Source organism: Thunnus maccoyii, chromosome 13, assembly GCF_910596095.1.
Source record: "Thunnus maccoyii chromosome 13, fThuMac1.1, whole genome shotgun sequence".
NCBI lineage: Eukaryota > Metazoa > Chordata > Actinopteri > Scombriformes > Scombridae > Thunnus > Thunnus maccoyii.
The window spans coordinates 16,300,570-16,319,966 of NC_056545.1; the positions used below are offsets into that span (position 1 = coordinate 16,300,570).

At 39.0% G+C, this 19,397-nt stretch overlaps 1 protein-coding gene across 2 annotated transcripts in view; it reads right to left on the bottom strand.

The window, feature by feature from the left end:
• Positions 1-1,285: 1,285 nt before the first annotated feature.
• LOC121910233 (replication protein A 70 kDa DNA-binding subunit-like) overlaps positions 1,286-19,397 on the bottom strand; it is a 44,283-nt gene continuing 26,171 nt past the window's right edge. For both annotated transcript variants that reach the window (XM_042431339.1, XM_042431340.1), the window contains 4 exons: positions 14,490-14,666; positions 14,212-14,319; positions 13,963-14,049; positions 1,286-2,024 (listed from right to left, as the gene is read on the bottom strand). In XM_042431339.1, coding sequence (XP_042287273.1) covers positions 1,923-2,024; positions 13,963-14,049; positions 14,212-14,319; positions 14,490-14,666 — 474 coding nt within the window. In that variant the 3' untranslated portion in view covers positions 1,286-1,922. The remainder of the gene's footprint in view (positions 2,025-13,962; positions 14,050-14,211; positions 14,320-14,489; positions 14,667-19,397) is intronic.

A 19,397-nucleotide genomic window follows, 5' to 3' on the forward strand; every position in this document is an offset into this window, starting at 1 on the left:
TCTGGAAATGCCTGTCTCTTGCAAAGTCTCAGTCACACACACACACACACACACACACACACAAACACACACAGGAGGGCTTGAGTGAACTACAGTGTGTTTTAAGATAAGACTGCGGACAGATAGACTGTGATCAGGGCTATGACCTCTGCGATAACTGCAGCTCATTTCCATTTGCTGTCCTTTTAGCCTCACAAACACTCTGCAGATAGAGACCGACTGCACATTCACCAGACTGAAGGTCCCACATTCCCAGAGAGAAGATATGACAACGTTACCAGCAATTTAGTCCACTACTGCTTAGCATGTCACATTTAGATAAAGTTCTCCAAGGATAATACAAAAAAATGTATTTCTCTTAATCTCTTCACTATGTCCTCCTCTGTCCCACAATGCCTTGGGCTGCAGACTGACGTGTCTTAAGTCTCAATCACCAGCAAGGCTTTAAGTTGGAAATGACTTTCTGATCTCATGGACTCCCTTTTAGATTTGCTGAGCAGAATACGCTCACTGCATCTGCGCATGCCAGCTAATTAAAAAATGTCCCGATTAGATTTTGGACCTGGCAACGTTTCGGAGTAAAGCAAACCTCAAAAGCGGGCGTCAGTTCAGTTGTTAGTGGTTTGAATTGTGTGGTTTGTTCATCAGTGACACATGAATCTAAAGCATCCTTTAATCATTCACTTAATTCCTTTTTATAATTTTCACTTCAGATTTTAAAATGCTGGCTGATTTAGTAAATTTTGTGCCACTACTTTTAATGTATTAGGTCAGATTGTGTTGTTATTCAAATTAAAGGATGATTAGAGACTGCGGCCTCAGAACGTACTGAACAAAAGGAAGAGAAGGAAGAAAGAGATAATGGGGGAAAAAGTTGAGGGAAAGGTGACACTGGGATGAAAAGATCAGTGTGTGTGCACGTTTAATCTCCCAAACCTCCACACACAGCGTGCGGCTGGCAGCAGGCAGGAGGATGGTCGTGATGGTGCTCGAAGTGAGGGGAGCAGGTGGCATCGCTGCCAACATAAATCAGTGTCATGCCCTTGAGCCACACCTTTCTAGAGGAGCACATCACTGTCCTTGATTTCCAGTGTCTGAATGTTTACTCACAGCGAACATAAAGTAGTTTGAACTGCTGAGCTGTAGACATTTCATTTGAAAGTGAAACTGCTATGCATGGTGCATCTACAGTAAGAGCAGTAAAATGCATGATTTATCAGTGATATGCGATTCTGCTTGATTCTTAAAACAACATAACAAGGATGGATGAGAAAAACAAACACTGTTTTTATCTTTACATGCTTTTAATCAGTCTTTGCTTCTTTTCTTGGAAGCCCAGAAAGCAAAACCAGCATTTTTTTTCTTTAACTCAAAGAGTAATTTTAACAAGCAATAAACCCTGTGAAAACAGTTAAAACAAATGCCAACACGTGCATATCCCACGCACTTCTGCCACACTTTCAATTTAACATAAAACAAAGAAAATTTAAATCAATCAGACTCATCTCAGTCTTCTTAAAACAAACACTGCACAGATTTGACACCAAAGAAATTAATCACTTATTTAAAAAGAGAAAAATGCTTGAGCTTGTATATGATACATGAGATGTAAGCAGGTCTAAGCCACAGTTCTATGTAATCACAGTCAAACCGCTTTGTTAAAATGTAATTAAATTAAAAGGTTAAAGCAATTTCCATCACATTCGCAGTGTTTCACAACTGGCCTGTTGAAGGAAGTGAACAACTAAATATCAGTCTTTTGTTGGGCTGCCATTTAGTCCGATGAATCACTGGCAACCCCTCTGCTGCCTCAGTCAGATATGCTGTTATCTCGCTGAGTCGGAAAGAGTCGGACACCGGTAAGAGATCAGTTGAAGACACGTTTAATCACCAGGCAGCCATTTGGATGACTGGGATCGAGCTCAGCTGGCCAATTTGTGGATGTTACTGAGGAGTCTCCTGCTGTATTCCCTGTGGTCGACTGGCTGGACTTCCATTACGGTTACCTTCACTCTGGACTCATCCTGAGGAGGAAAAAGAATAGTCTTGAGTCGAGTGCAGAAACATCAGCATCATTCAAGTGTTGGCTCTCTAAAACAAAATAACAAATACCATAAGAAACATATGAAACAAGCAGACATCTCAGTGGGTTTAAATTTCAACCAAACCTAAATCTGTATGAAACCTGACGTCTAGTGGTGGAGTACAGAACTGTTCATCTGCTCTTGGCTGGTCTTTGATGCCAGCTGACGTCACTTTAGTCAGACCTGATGTTAAAGGATAGGGGTTCACGCTTTTCTTTGAAGTCTGTCTTAAAACAATACTCACATAGCAATATGTAAATTGAAAGAGCTTTTGTTTACTGGCCTCAAAGAGATCACTTCTTTCAGTGATCCACAGCCCTTGTTGTTTGCAAAAATGCAATCTCAAGTTCAGCTGAACTAATATGAGGCTTCAGCAGTCCGTGCTCCTTGTCAAGTGATTATCTTCCAAAGTCTACACGACTCAGTTGGTCTGATTATAATTTGGACTTGAACCGACTCATTTCCCAGGTTGAAGCCAAAAATGTATTTCCATTATTTCCACTGTCACTATAAGAAGAGTTAATCCTGAGAAAATTCATTAATCAATTAACAATTCAGACAGCATAACCAGCATCTGTGATTTACCATTTGCCCATTATCTCATATGTGATTCAACACCTCTATTAGTACTTTCAATTTGCATTTACCTGAGGACAGCAGGTAAATTAAATAGAGGGGGCCGTCAAGGCAAAGGTTCCACTTGACATAAGGTGACAGCTTATTTAAAATAATGGCCTTCTAAAGGACGGGGTACTGTGAGAACGGAGGCTTGTTAATTTAATGTGGGGAGACTAATATTCTAATCACAGTCACATCTGGAGAAAACAATTACTTAGTGGTCTAACATTCACCCCATTCTCAAACTCAATTTCAGATGGGGTGGGAATTTGGGTTATTCCCAGAAGAACTAAACAACATAATGTCTGGAGGACCGTATACTGACAAAACATGTAGACAGACACACCTTGCATGCAACAGACAACTAACTGACACACACCTCTTACAGACGCCACAACATGACTGAGAATAATTGAGACAATAAAATCAGATAAAGTGAGGATCCCTGCGGTAGAGCTGGACGATTAATCGAATTTTATTTTCAATTACAACTTTGGCTTCCAACGATTATGAAAACAAGATAATATGATTATTTTGCTGCATTCTGTTTCGCTCTCGTTGATGCTCTCGTTTTGTTTGATGTTATAAATCCAGCGCATCGTGTGTTGGAACAGCCGGACAGCGCAGTGAGAGACAGACAGAACGGAGTCTTACTCACAGCGTAAATGTATCTGAATTTAACAGCCAACTGTTCAGCGGTGGAAACTGACTTATTTAGACATCTACAGGTTACTTTGTCTTAGTTTCAGTCAGACTTTGGTTTCTATTATTTTAGATACGAAGACGCTTCAGTGCGTGTAATGATCCCTCCTTTCATCCAGCCGCTTGGCACTGTGCTTTCTCTGTCTGCAGTCTGTTATTGTGAACGTGCTTACTTGTAAAAAGCTGATTAGAAAAGAATTAGATTGGTTACATGGCAGAGAAATCGGTGTTCTGCAGGCAGTAAAATCCACCTGTGGGAACCAGGTTTCTCTAATCCCATACTCCGATTACTCTGATTACAGAAAGCAGGTTTATTGTTCACATGACAGTTAAGAAATCAGCTTTCTGGAGAAAACCGACTGTAACCTTGTTACTTAAGTGCATGTAAACACACTGCAGGATAATATAAGTCAGTGATTTCTGTCAAACCTTTTGTTTCTCAAAGTGCCATTATGAATCATCATTTTAGTATTGATCACTCTCCACACAACATGCATTCAACAATTACTATGTATCACAGTCTATCAGACTTTCATCGGAGCAGACATGATTCAATAATGAACAGGCAGGTAAAAATAACTAATCCCATTCTTATCATTGGCAGTATGCACTACACCTGTGTACACCCTGGTGGTAGAAGCTCCACCTCTTGGGAATTGTAGTTTTTAAGCGAGGCATACAAATGGAAGCCATACTTGTTATAGAGCACAAAAAGGGGTGGAACACAGTGAATATAGAAAAAACACATAATAATAACTTTATTTATATAGCACCTTTAAAAACAGAGTTTACAACATGCTTTGACAGACAAAGCAAAGTCAGTACAATACAAAAGCAAAGACACATGACACAGAAGGCAATAACAAGACTGACATTAAGAGGATGACATTAGACAAACAATAAAGAGATGACAAAAAGATGACAGAAAGACAAAACTACATAAAAGCAAGTCTGTAGAAAGGAGTTTTAAGAAGTGATTTAAAAGAAGTTACTGATTCTGTGAACCTTATCTCCTCAGGCAGGTCATTCCAAAGCCGAGGGGCCCTGATGGCAAAAGCATGGTCACCTTTAGATTTAAGCCTCGACTTTGGAATAGCCAGAAGGGCCCCACCTGAGGTCCTAGAGGCTGGGCTGGCTCGTACAGGGTCAGCATTTCTGCAGCTTGCAGCCAGACCCAGATGTGCTTTCTAAGTGATCAGTAAAATCTTAAAATCAATTCTAAAACGAACAGGGAGCCAATGGAGAGAGGCCAAGATTGGAGTGATGTGAGTGTGAATGTCGTCTGTTAAAACCAGTAAGAAGCCCAGCTGCTGCTTTCTGAACTAGTTGGAGGTGAGAAAGGGACTTTGTTTTATGCCAGAAAGGAGTAACAGTAGTCTAGTCTGGAGAAAATGAGAGCATGAATGATTTTTTCCAGGTCAGCTCACATATACAATCAGGAAGCACCTTATAGTAGTACCATACATAGATACTCCATCAATCAGTGATCCCCAGATCTATAGGAAAATAAGCAACATGCAGCACATCTATCAAAATGCCCATGTGATAAGATTAATATTGCTAAAACTGCACGCATGATGAAGCAAAGGATTAGTGAGCACAAGATCTCCGTCAGACGCAATGATGTGAACTAGCCTGTTGCCCGTCATTTCAATGAATTCTCACACCCTATCACCCCTCTATGATTCCAGGGTATTGAACACATTGAATTGCTAAGAGGGGGAGATATGGAAAGAAAGATATGCTAAAAGGAGCTCTAATGGATTGAAACTTTAGATACACTTCAGCCTATGGGCTTCAATGAGGATGTTGATATGAGTGTTATGCTGTAATTTCTAGTGTAGAATTTGGGGTCCATGGTTCATGATGACCCTTGCCTGATACCCTTCCATAGCTCTTTGTTCTATTTTTGTTTTGAGATGTTTTTTTCTTATAGATCTCGGATTTATGAATTATATATGTATGGTAGTGCTATAAGGTACTTCCTGATTGTATATGTTTTTTCTATATTCACTGTGTTCCACCCCTTTTTTGTGTTCTATAACAAGTATGGCTTCATTTTGTATGCCTCACTTAAAAACTACATACTGTATACAGTATTTTACATTTAAATGGATAATGTAAATGATCATATTATTAAGGCTTTGAATGGCAGCTTCTTGGAACATTTGTGTTGATGTGCAGCATCAACACCTTCAGCCACATAAGAATCTCCTCAAACCTCTTTCACATGCTCAGGGACAGTGAAAATACCTGACAAGACATCCCAAGACTGTGGTGTCTTGATGATATGAAGTGAGTGTGTTAAGTATGTGTGTGTGTGGCTCTCAATGGCCTGTCTCTTAATATAAGGCAGGAAAAACAGGTCTCCTCTGACACTAATGTATTCAATGAAAAAAAATCAATTCATTGACTTCAGACAGACAGATGCAGGCACACACAGATGCAACTGCACCAAGACACAAGCATATACACTCATCGGTCACTTTATTAGGAACACCTGTGCAATCCAATACAACACTTCTGCCATGAATTCTACATTTATGAAGCTTATACATTTTCAGTTTTTGTTGACATTGTCAGAAAGGTGATAATTCTGTACTGAACTGGAGTGTGTTATATTGAAAAGTGTTCCTAATATTTTGCCCTCCTCATGTACGTTAATTGAGTGGACAAAATATTAGGAACACCATTGAATATAATACACTCCAGTAGACCGCCAAACTTAAAAATGTATAAGCTTCATAAAAGAATTGATGGCAGAGCTGTTGTATTGGATTGCATTAGATTGCACAGGTGTACCTAATAAAGTGACCAGTGAGTGTATATGCACACACACGTTTGAGGCCCTCCTGCAGACAACCACACACTCATCTTTTTATACCTTTATGAACTACTAATACAGTATAATATCACAGATTCAACACGAACAACCATCCAGGCTTGAAGACTCCCTAAGATTTGGACTCAATATACTTCATCTAGTTACAGGGTGGAAATCAGATACACTTCCCAAATTCTCAGTGCATCAGTAATCTTGTATTTCCTTTTAAACGAATGCAAATGAGATGTTTATATGAAAAATGCACTCGTCTGCGCTCAGTAATCCTGCAGGCCAAATCTGATTTTCAGTATCATCTGAATTCCATTAACTTCACCTGTGGCAGAGTGAGAAGGACCTCTACTATACTGAAGTCTGCAGCACAAGTGTCTGATTCACTGCACACTCTCCTGCCTCTGTGGGACTCCACTTTAATCTGACACGGCACACAGTTAAGATGGAATTTTACTCAAATACAATAAAGTGGTTTTTGTCTGCTGGTTTAGACTTTCATCTCCCTCCTCCTAAGACTATTTGTTCCTTTTCCTGTTTAAGGTATAAACACGAGCAGCCTGTGAGGTGGCAATGCGCAGGCTAAAAAAAACCAAAGTGTGGATGGATAAACCAAAGTGTTGGAAAAACAGATATTTTGACCATATGATGGAGCTACATGAAGATTACTGTTGTGCACAAAGACCATGAATGTCTGCATTAAATTGTATGGTAATTGATACAATAGTTCATTAAAAACTAAGTAAAAATTTCACTCTGAACCACAGTGTCAACCTCATGGTAGATGAAAAGTCAGGGGATCATCAGAGTCATCCTCTGAATGTCCGTAACAATGTTCATGGGTATCTATCCAATATTTAATTAGATATTTCAGTCTGGACCAAAGTGGGTGACTGACTGACAGACCGAACCAGACTGCCATCCAGAGGACCACGCCACTAGCTAAAAACCTCAGCTACCATTACTACTGGCATCGCAATGGGAATTTTTCACCACATAAACTTTTCCAAGGAAACAAAACGAAAAAAAATGTAAAAATAAAGAGTTTTGACCAGAGGAAACCGAGTAAATTTAGATGCTGTAGGATAGTCCCAGTTGTTAAAATGTCCTCGCTCCAGGGTTAGTACTTTCCAAAGTTTCAGGAACATGGGATTTGCAGGGTTGATAGTTGCTCATAATTGTGTTTGCCCTTTTTAAATCATAATGATGACTGAAATCACCAAAATGGCCCTGATCAAAAGTTTACATACCCTTGAATGTTTGGCCTGATAATAAACACACAAGTTGACACACACAGGTTTAAATGGCTATGAAGAGTAAGTTTCCACACCTGTGACTTGTTTGATTGTAATTAGTGTCTGCATATAAATAGTCAATGAGTTTCTCAGCTCTTGAGAGACCCTGCACATTTCATCCACGGCTGCACTGACTGTACTGGATATTGAGCCATGGGGAAAGCAAAAGAACTGTCAAAGGACCTCCGAGAAAAGGGAGTTGAACTTTATAAATCAGGAAAAGGATATAAAAAGATTTGAAAATACCAATCAAGCTCTGATGAAGAAGTGGAAAATTAAGGGTTCTGTTGATACCAAGCCACGGACAGGTAGAACAAAGATTTCAGCCACATGTGCCAGGAAAATTGTTCAGATTGCAAAGAAAAACCCACATGCAACTTCAGCTGAAAGTTGTTTCAAGATGCACAATAAGGAGGTACTTGAACAAAAATGGGCTCCGCGGTCAACTTGCCAGAAAAAAGCCCTTACTGTGCCAAAGCCACAAAACAGCCCACTTACAATATACCAAACAGCACCTAGACAGGCCTCAAAACTTCTGGAACAAAGTTATTTGGAGTGATGAGACCAAAATTGAGTTTTATGGTCACAACTATAGACACTATGAATGGTACACTTCTTGCAGATTCTGCCAGGGTATGTAAACTTATGAGCACAACTCCTCTCAAGACCAAGAAAAGACTCATCTATGGAAGGGGGTTAGCCTTGAAGTTAGCAACAATGCATTAGCCTAACCTGACCAGGTTCACTTAAGGTGGACTGACCTCTAAGGTGGAGTAGCGATTCTCATTTTAGTGTCAATCTCAGCCGCTCTATCTGGCTGCTGAGTGTCTTCTGAGTTTTTGATCAGCCACAAACCCCGCCCACGCCCCAACCTACTGGAAACACTTAAAAATGAGAACGTGAACGAACTGAGAGCATGAGCGAGTTAGAATTAATGAGAAAGAGAGGGAGAGAGAGAGAGAGAGAGAGAGAGGGAGAGAGAGAGAGAGAGAGAGAGAGAGAGAGAGAGAGAGAGGGAGTGACGGTAAAGAGAACAAAGCGAGTGAATGAGAAAAATAAAACTTTATTTTCTGATGGTTTCACAGCTGTTATATTCTAAACCAGGAAAAAATAACCTTCAAACAGCAGATCATCTACTGTGGAGACAGATGCTCTGGAGTTTTCAGTCTCATCTTCCTTCTCTGCACTTCTCCTTTTTATTGATTCATTAAATACAAATCTGACAACAGTAAATACAAAGAAACACAGGATGAATATGTTGTTGTTTCTACATGTTCCTACGTTTTTAAAGTGCCATGGGCGTCATTTTCCTAATCTTCACTTTTCTTTGGATGTGGTGGAAACACAAACGGGAATGAACAAAAGGGACTTTTAGTTTCTAGTTTAGTTCCTATAATTGATTCTTCTGGTTCCTTCAGTTATGGGACTATTTGGTCAAAAAGGGCTAAAAGTATGAAATGCGACATGTTTATTTTTCTGGCAACATTATTGGATATTAATGGTCATTGCTGTGGTTATTGTACTAAATCTTCCTCTATCCTATTCTTTCTAAATGAAACAACGCTGCTGTTACCTTTGCTGCTGCTCCTTCCTGAATGGAAGAACATTTTATCAAAGAACGATGTACCTGGTAAACATTAACATTAGACATAAAACCTCTCCAACCTCCAAAGCTCACACAGAATACAACACCCTTAGCTAAGCAGTACTAACTGTTGACTATTGACTGTTATAAACTGAAACTGACACTTTTACATATTTTCTTCTTTAGTCTATGTTTACATAGATAAATACATAGGTAGGTATCTATCTATACCTATAGTTAGGTAGGTAGCAGGCAAGCTAGCTAGAAAGATAATAAATACCTCAAAAATGATCCATAAATTACATATAACACTTCTGTATATTCCATACATTTTGTATTTTTAGTATGTATATATCATATAAACTACAAACACTAAAGTTATCCTTCAGTATCTCTTTAACGAGTCACAATTTTACCTCAATAAGGCCTGTGGAGTTACACTACTAGACTCATTACTGCACATATATGTATGTATATAATGTATATAGCTTTGAATGTTATTCCTATAATGTCTTATTTTGTCGAATTTATTTATTTTAAATAGCTCTTCTCTGTTTTCTGTGTTAGCTCTTAAAACTGTTGTTTGTGCTGCTGTCATATGTGAATTTCCCCTATAAGGATCAATACAGTTGTATCTGTTGAATCACTATATCAGCAATTGAGAAGAAAACTGCCGTTTGCATGAAAATGTTGACTACTTTCAAGTCGAACAAATATGTCATAAACTATAGGCCGACAATTACAGATTGTCACGTTTTAAAATTGCAAAATTAAGTCATAACCTGAAAATAAAGAGTGGAGGCTAAAACTGCTGCGCTGCTAGAATCAGCAACAGCTCGTGTGGTTTAATAGCACAGAAAACTTTTGGGGATTTGAGTGCATTGTGCTTGTTAAGTCTAAAAGGTGGTAGTTTATCATTTCTGCTCTGCCCTAAAATAATACAAACTTGAGTTTATGTGCAAGAGAAGCGACTTTAAAATACAATCCTAAGCACGGTTGTTTTTTTCCCTGTGTGTTCTTGTTATGAAAAATGACAAAGCACAAATTTTGTTAGTTCATTAATCTTTTTAAGCTCTGACATTTCATTACATTGTTCTATTTTTATGAAAACGTGGTGGTAGATGTCTGATCTTTTCATCTTGTGTAACACTCAAAATTCATAGGAACGAACTGAGGCTGAGGTAGAAAGACGCACTGAACAAATGATTCATAGACTCTGTTCTCTGCACTCGTCTCTTTAGATCATGAGCTTTGAAATAAAACCAGTAAACTTTGACTAACAACCACTGAATATAAATTCTGAATACATTGATAAGTCTTGTGTAGAATATGTATCTGCTCAGAGCTCATTATCTCTACTTTGTGGAATACTTAAATCATCCATTTTACATTATGTTCTTGGGCTTTCAATCCTTGCCACTTCCTACAACACTACAAAATGTGTCAAACAATGAATCAATTAAAAAGGTTTTTCACTTCAATGCTGTTTCATGCACTTCTACCCCTCCCTTATGTAGGTACAACATCACCTCTGATGTGTGATTAACAGCTTATACATACAGGTGAGTTTTTACAAGAGTTTTTTTATAATAACATTTGTTAATTAGACAACTAAAACAACACATTTTTATGGTTAGAGCTGCAGGTTTGGGTGGGTGTAACATTAAATCTATGCACCTGTCTCACTCTGTCTGCTTCAAATACAGGTATGAGCTGCAAAACACAGGTTTTAATGACTAGAGCGAATTGTGCCTCATTATGCAATTCATTAATGGGTTGTTGTGTTAACCTCTTCCACTCCCATTACTGTCTTTCAGGGGCAGTTTTAAAGCTACAGTGAAGATACTGGTATCATATAAAATTAGATGATCTAAGGTATCCATTGGTTACGAAAGGTCCAAAGTTAGGCTAAACTTTGGTGAGGGAAAAACTGGCAAGGCCATTTTCAAAGGGGTCCCTTGACCTCTCACCTCAATATATCTGAATGAAAATGTGTTCTTTGGGTACCCACAAGTCTCCCCTTACAGACATGCCCACTTTATGCTAATCCCATGCAGTATTTGGCAAGAACTATGCCGTTTTTTGCATGCAGTATAAATGTGATATTTTTGCCTATTCTAAAAAGGGTGTATTTGAATATTTCTGCATACTGGGGTCCCTAAAGAGTCTTGGAATTGCATAAATTTGGTATGACTGGAAAGCTGAGACTCTTGTGTATTCAATGAGCCCAACCTTACTCTATAAAATGACCTATTGTGACCTCTAGGATACTCATAGCCTCATGAAACTTTACAATCACAAACTTGAGACCTTGGCAATACAGGGGATGTATGGCTTTCCAAAGTACATTGACAATAAGGGGATTTCTAAGCAATTTCCAGAACAGAAGTCCTCACCATCCAATCGCTCAAAAATGCAGTTCTTGCAGAAATCTGTAAGATTTTTGACCATTTTTATCAATTCTCGAATGGTCAAAAAATGGTTACATTGTGCACAAAATCTGTGTAACAAATGGTATCAACCCAAAAATTGCTGCAACAACTTATGAGACATAATTGAGCATGGGAATGGCCATCATATACTTCCATCTAAGCCCTTATACACTCTAAACTTTCAAAATTTGAATAGGCACCTAACCAAAAAACAATGTTTATTACAGATTTATGACTAGAACAACTTGACACACAGTGCTGAACTGCATCTCAAATTAATCTTCAGGTTCCCAGCTTTCAGATGATGTATACCACTTCTATGTAGCATATACTGTTGACCTATCATCTCCCCCTAAAGATCCCCTGCCTCCCCCCCAAAAAATGATCAATGGTATGTGGCGGGAGTGGAAGAGGTTAAATTAATTTGGTGCAGGTAATCTAAAGCTGGTCTTATTTCTAAAATGCATTCATAGTCAGTGAACAAAGTGATCACTCAGTTAATTGGTTTGAACGTGAGGTGGCTGCTTAATTGCACAGTCGTTGACTTTTAAACAGACGCTATACCATTGCTGACATGTTTTCCACTTCTTGCCAGACGGCGCCTACAGATTGTGTTGAAAGTTAGTCTGCACTTTATGTTCAGCTTTCCATGAAACTTGCTGTGTATATTCATAGTCCTCAGAGGATGCTTTGTTGTGCTTTTAGTGACTCCCTGACTTCTTCTCCTCTATTGTCTTTATCAGGGCAGATTTACACAAAAGGACTATCAGATCTAATGGGCAGATGTCTAATTTTGATGATTAACTTTACATTTGTGCTCCCAAAGTGATTAAACATTTATTTTAAATGACACCTTAATCTTTCCTGTAATGCAGCTGCGGGGAAAAAACTTGCCCTGCTACTGGCAGAGCTCTAATAAAAGCAAAATCATTAGTATGTTGTTTGTTCTTTCCATCAGTGCTGTATTGTGGGCTGTAATGAAAATTGCAGCCTCCAGCATCTGCTTGTGGAGCATTAGGCTTTTTTTCTTGTGGCATCATAAATGGCAGCAGTATGCTGACATTTACTGTAAACACAGTTAAGCTCATTTCGTTCCATAAGTGAAGATTCCTCTTCACTGCTTTGAACATCATCATATGTTAAATTAGTCTATAGCTATAGAGGGTGTGCACTAAGGACTATGTGGACTGAATTTCAGTACTTTCCCTTGACTTTGTGTAAGTCCTTATCAGAAACGTTTTACATTATTTTCCAGTCTATGAAGAAAGGCTTATAAACTCTGTGTAGCGTTCCATGTAGGTTTTCTTGAGGTTGGGACATAGGACCGCTCAGAGCTCATCCTACATCTCAATCACTCCACTCAGACTCTTGATATGTGCCCCCAGTAGCAAATTAGCTTCTAAATAATTAAGCTAATTAGGCTTAGACAGACAATAGCAAAATGCTAATTAGTGCCTAATTAAGAGAAATTAATCCACAGCTGTATTTGTTTTCTGTTATCCAAAGTGTACTGGCTACACAAGTCCCTCGTCACTGTGATACTAATTGAAATGATGTTGGAATCATGTTGTGTGACTGACAGTATGTTGTGATTATATTGCATTTTACGCATCTTGTTTTGTGGCTTTACATGCTTGGGTCTGCAGTTCAGTGGAAGATAATAACCGACGACAAGTCTGATCATTACAAATTCACGGATGACATGCAGCCAATTAATTAAAATAACACATTGCGATGTATCATGCTTTAACGTCAGGGGGAGATTTTATCAAGCTAGTTCCTTTACAACTTTTATTTCCACTATTTGGAAAGCATCCTTAACATCTCTGCCTGGAGCCAGCTCATCATAAAGATTTCAGCAAGCCAGTAAATACTTTGAGCCCATGAAAATACTAAATCTGTCAATCAAGTATCGCCGTCTCATCATTTTGTAATCTAGATACATATGTGACTAATCTATTGTATATGTTGAAATAAAAATATTTCACCATTAAAGTAGGAAGCGCTACTTGGATCTAAAAACAAAAAAACGACAAAAAATTACTCACGCACACCCACACATTCAGCCTACTTTTTGGTTTAATTGTGAAATAGACACAGATCATTTACTGTTTTTGCAACAATACCACTTGTTTGCAATCTAGTTATTTTGAAAGCCCATTTATCCAGAACCATTATTAGTGTACGGGAGAAATAAAATGCCTGCTGGTGTATTTATTCATAACAGACATGTGCCAGCCAATCAGTGTCGAGCATTCCTGCAAGGCAGAGATCAGTGAAAAAATTCTCACTGCTTGCAGGACAATGATGAGCACCATTGCACGTCATTATATACCGCTCCTTTTATTCCTGGGAAACTAAATTGCATTGCATTGTATCAAAATCTATTGTGCTCCCATTTATAGGTACTTACATTGTACGTCTCCAGCTTGACTCTGTTTTTAAAGATGTGAGTTGTGAAGCTGACTTTCTGGAAGACTTCATCGAACGCAGCCTCGTCCTAAGGAAGACACACACACACACACACACACACACACACACACACACACACACACACACAAAACAAGGTAATTACAAGGTCAGGGCCACTGGTTTACAGGAGGTAGTCTGTTAAAGAACTATGAGAGTTAGAGAGAAGTGTGTGTGTGTGTGTGTGTCTTACTGTATCTCTGAGCTGTCCCAGTGTTTCTGCACTGTGACCCAACAAGACCTCAGCTGTCTCCTGGAAACATGTCACCCACTGGTTATCCCCGAAGTCTCCTAAGTTAGCCTGAGAGTCAGACAGTCAGAGATGATGAAGGGGTGAGAGATTACTTGTGTGTGTAAGTTTGAGTGTGTGTATGTGTGATCACACAAATTTCAATATTCGTCAAAGTCAGCGGCACTTTATGTGTGACAAACAAGCATTAATGATGTACACTGTATATCCTTTGCACTTACAGAAAGTAGGAATCTGTATTTAAAGTCGGGGAACTCCTTGTTACACTTTTCACAGCGGTACAGCCCGTTCTGTTGGTCTATGACCTTCTTGTTGCAGTCTGCAGATGGACAGGCCTGGTACAGACAATTCTCTTTACGAATGTACAGCACTGTCGCCACGCAGCTGAAATAGTCCGCCTGAGAAGAGATAACATAAATGGGAGAGGAAGACATCAAATTGTGGGCACAGAGCTGCAAGATCGATAAAAACTACCAAATCACATCAAAGTGCTGCAATTTGAACGTCTGAGAGGCTGCAATTAATTTGCAGGTGCTGCCCCTTTACACAATGTTGTGCTGTGGACAAATTCAACCAGCAAATCAAGTAACATAGTGGAAAAACCAAGTGAACCTTAAGCACTATCATTTAAACACTGAACACTTGTGCAGCATTTTGTATATTTCATCTTACACTTTATGAAACTTGGTTGTTGCTGCGGAGGAAATGTAAATGATGCTGTCTGGTCAAATGTCATGCCACCCCAACTAAATCCTGACCAGACATATTTTAAGAGCATCGCATGAAATGTATCACTGTGACGACTGTAACGGCAACAGCAAAATCACTGGAGCTGGAGCTGGCAGAGCAGACTTTGTAGAAGTATTATTCGCCAGCTAAACAGCACTAGCCACTAAAAGCAAAATTCACATCCCTACAAACATGGTGACTTGACAGAATACAGAAAAACTGCTGCAGGAGAAAACAACTGAGGAGACAGAAAGAGTCAGAGTATGTGTAGATCATCTAGTTTCCCTGTTTAACTGGGAGCTTTCTCCTGTGAATGTGTTGGTGGTTGCTTGTAGTATTGGCAGATGTTGAAAACATGAAAGTAAAATTTAGAGGTCCTTGTGATTGCATTATTGTTGCATTGTTTCGTTAAAATTTCAAAACATACCCATCAGATGCTTTTTCTGGAGTCTTGAATGAAACTGAGACAAAGACGTTTCATGTACTGGCAACAGATGATTTTGGGCTTCTCCTCTTCAAGATTATTCTTAGTAAATTGCAATTTATGTAAAATGAGCCCCTTTACTGTTTACATTAAAACAACCTGTCATTTTTTAATGAGAGAGTCTTCACTGGCACTTCCTTTGGCAGGACACAAAGATGGATTATGGCACATCTGCTTAGAACCTGGTACACATTTTATTTTATTTTATTTATTTTCCTATTACAAATCAATAAATATTCAGTAGGTCATGGTTGAGGTACTATCTCTGTCTCATTTTGTGCCAAGAAAATGCAGAAGTGGATCCTCTCCGCCCATCTGTTCATGTCATTACATTACACCTTTCTCTCAGTTGCTTTGGGACAACCATTAATTGAAAATCATGAATCTCGAAACACTGTGTGCAATTCTCAAATTTATGGTTCCTTTTCTCATTACAGTTAATGCATTTTTCCTCAAATGTATAAATCCTGATATCAGATGACCTAGTGTTGCCTTTAAGATCAAAATGGATTAAGCTGCTTTTCTAACGGCATGTATAACTATCAGACATGTTCCTCATTATGTTTATTGTGTAAATACTCTCATGTAAAATATTAAAGCAAACTGTCACAACCTTTCAAACATGAATATTTTGTACATTTCAAAAAAATCTAGAGCACCATGTCGAATTTATCTTGCAGGTACAACTCTTCACCTATCATTTCTCAAACACATTCACACATACTTACATAGACAGGTATCACAGTCATTGAACATGGAGCAGACAGACATCAGGGAAGAACAAAAGACCATTCATACAGAGGGAAGATGTGAAAGCAAACCCTATATGATGTGTCTGGTCAGAGGAGGAGGTGGATCCAGAGGAAGAGAGACAACATGTTGCTGTATGAACATCACAGCAGAGACATGTGGGTGAGGGTTGAACTATGCGAAAAGATTTTTTGTGTATTGTAAAGAAACATTTTGGATGAAATGCTGTGACCAGATAGAAAGGAGGCCAATAAGGTGCTGGAAGATACTTCTATTTAGTTTTGGATTTCTACAGTAAATAGCTCCTAATTTACATGAATTTGAGATTTGCTTTTTTTTCTCCTTTCATTTGTGTATTTTCTATTTTCCATTACTGTTACATAAGGTACTTATAGTGGCTGAGGGACATGCCAGTAAAGTGAACACTGACCATGAGAAACCTCAAAATAGACTGTTCAAACTAGTATTTCTATGACATGAGTTTATTCAGTTTGTTGTAGAGGATACTTAAGATCCTCCTCCTGATGAGCTGATGGTTGGTCTGACTGGCTAGCCCCCGGAAGCTGCGTCTCAGCTGACTTCCGGCCGCATGAGAGGCTACATCAACAAACCATAAAACTAACTATAGTAGTAGGATTTCACTACTTTTTCTCATTCTTTACTTAAAATATCAACTCCTCAAATACATCTGGACCTGTTCAAGATGAAATCCATTCCAAAATATGAGTGTGAACAATGCAAACAACACATGGAAAAACTTCAGCAACAACCTTAGCAACAAATGCTACGGAACTGACGGCCGTAAATGGATTGTTGTGCTGCACAGTGTAAAATGATGCAGTGCTGTTTTAAGTGTTCTGGGAAATGCAGCGGTGTTTCAAAAAAATGTGCTTAACCAATTGACAAAAACCATAGCAGGATATAAAAGTGTGATTTTACAGACTTTAAAAAAGAAATGCTTTGGTGTTCCAGCCAGGAGAACAAGTCTGAGCATTGCAAAGACTGTCGCTTAGCTTTTCAAAAGCAGCAATCTTAAAGGTGTACAATGAATAGACCAGAACAAAACACCTCATCAAAGCGTTTGTTATGTAGGAGGCTGCACTTGGTATATGAACAAGACGCCAGATGGCTCTGGCTGTAAGAACACAATGAGTAATCACTAGTCCACAGTACAAGAGTTAAAATCACAAAACAGTGGCGGGGTACGATGACCAATTTCAGAGCACACAATGCTTCAAGCTCTTTCCTGCTGGGGTACAACAGCACATGACTTTGAAGGGTAGCTCTTATGACCACCAAAACTAACAAAGATGTTTCCAGAGGGCTAAGAAGCATCACCTACATGAAGTAATGCAATCATCAGCTAGCAGAAAGTATGCAAGAATGGCTAAAGGGTCATTCAGGTGAACTGTCCTTCCTATCAAACAGTGTTGGGATCAAGCCAAACACAGAAACATTCACTCATCAAAACTGAGCGTCAATAATCTTGGGTGGATGCTCTGTTCTCATCCAAATGGTACGACTACTCTATTGGCATTCTCTTGTGTTATCATTATTGGCATAACTGTGCCACACATAGCAAATGTCATAAACTAAAGCCCATCAGTCTGAAGTGAGAAAAAAAAACCCTGCAAGAAACAAAGTGGGGCAAAAATGCTCCTTTTAGTGCAGGCAGGACATCCTTCACTGTTTTAAGAATGCAAATAAGCTGCTTAGGGTGAAAAGAGAGGCATTAAGTAAAATAAAAATAAACTCAGATCAAACTTGGCATCATCAGTGAAACGGTTGCCAACAACTCAGTCCAGCTGGTAGATGCACGCTGTTTACACATCTCTATTTGACTTCCAAACAATCTTGGAACAGTTTAAAAAGAGAGCAAAGGGAGTGTGAGAATTCTATGCATAATAGATGTAAGATGAGAGCAACCTCTCTCTCCCTCTCTAATACATAAATTGTGTTAATGTACACACACACACACACACACGCACACACACATGCAACTAACATGCAAGGTTATATGCAAAGACCCAAACTTACACATTTGCAATACAGATACAATGAGCTAAACTTCTTTCAGTTATGAATTTAAATTAAAGTGTACACAGTCAAACAGAATCAAATTAAAATGCAGCGATGTTGCAGTAATTTAAACAGATATTAGCACCTTAGGCGGCAGAACTCACACTGGTAAAATCAACAGCTAAAAAGGAAAGAAATGCTAATTCTGGGGGAAAAAGGCTATTCTCTCATCCTGTGGAGAAGCACAGCATTGGATTTCCATAAATATAAATATAAAGAATGCACACAGCAGATGAACTGTGTCTCATTGGGAAGAGACACACACACACGTGTACACGCCTGCAAGCAAACAGACACACATGGATATAAATGGGCGCACATGTGCAAGCACAAGGCAATAAATACGTTATACATTCACATGTAACAAACCACAGAAAAAAAATCTGTTTCCCCAGCACCACCAGAGGGTATATCTTCTACCAGGAGAGCAGGCCTTAAACAAGATGTTGGAATTACAGCCAGAATTTAAAATGAAATGCTTTAAAATGCATTCTAAACAACAACTACAAGCTAGAGCCGGGCCAGACTCATTACTAATGTTGGCCTAAATGAGTCTATCAAAGACTCTCTCTAGGATGCAAGCCAAATTCACACACACACTGAGCAATGCAATGCTGTTCCTTCGTCATACAAACAAAATCCACAAAATAGAATCGGGAGTCCTGTTCCATTATTCCTAGTTGTGGTATTCAGGCGACCAGGCCTGCTTTGAACACTAATTTTTTGAAAGTAAACACTTCAGACCCCGGGGGACACTCAGCTAAGAGCATTGAGGGGTCATACACTTTCTGTAAAGTGTTCAGTAAAAGCACTGAATGTGAAAAGGCCATTATGTTCATCTTTTTTTTTTGAGATGCTTGATGTTGTCCTGTGTCCCCTCCGACCTCTACGGATACTGTCAGTCAGACTTAGAGCTCTCTGACACTTTCTTCCCCCTAGCTAACACTGAGTCACAGCCTCATAATCTGTCCACCCATCCATCTACTCACTACTCATGCCACACAGCAAGAACCCCTCCAAAACACTTACTAAGAAGGTTTTTTTAATTAGGAGAGTTTCTCCCGTTAGCAACAGCCCTCTCCCCCTC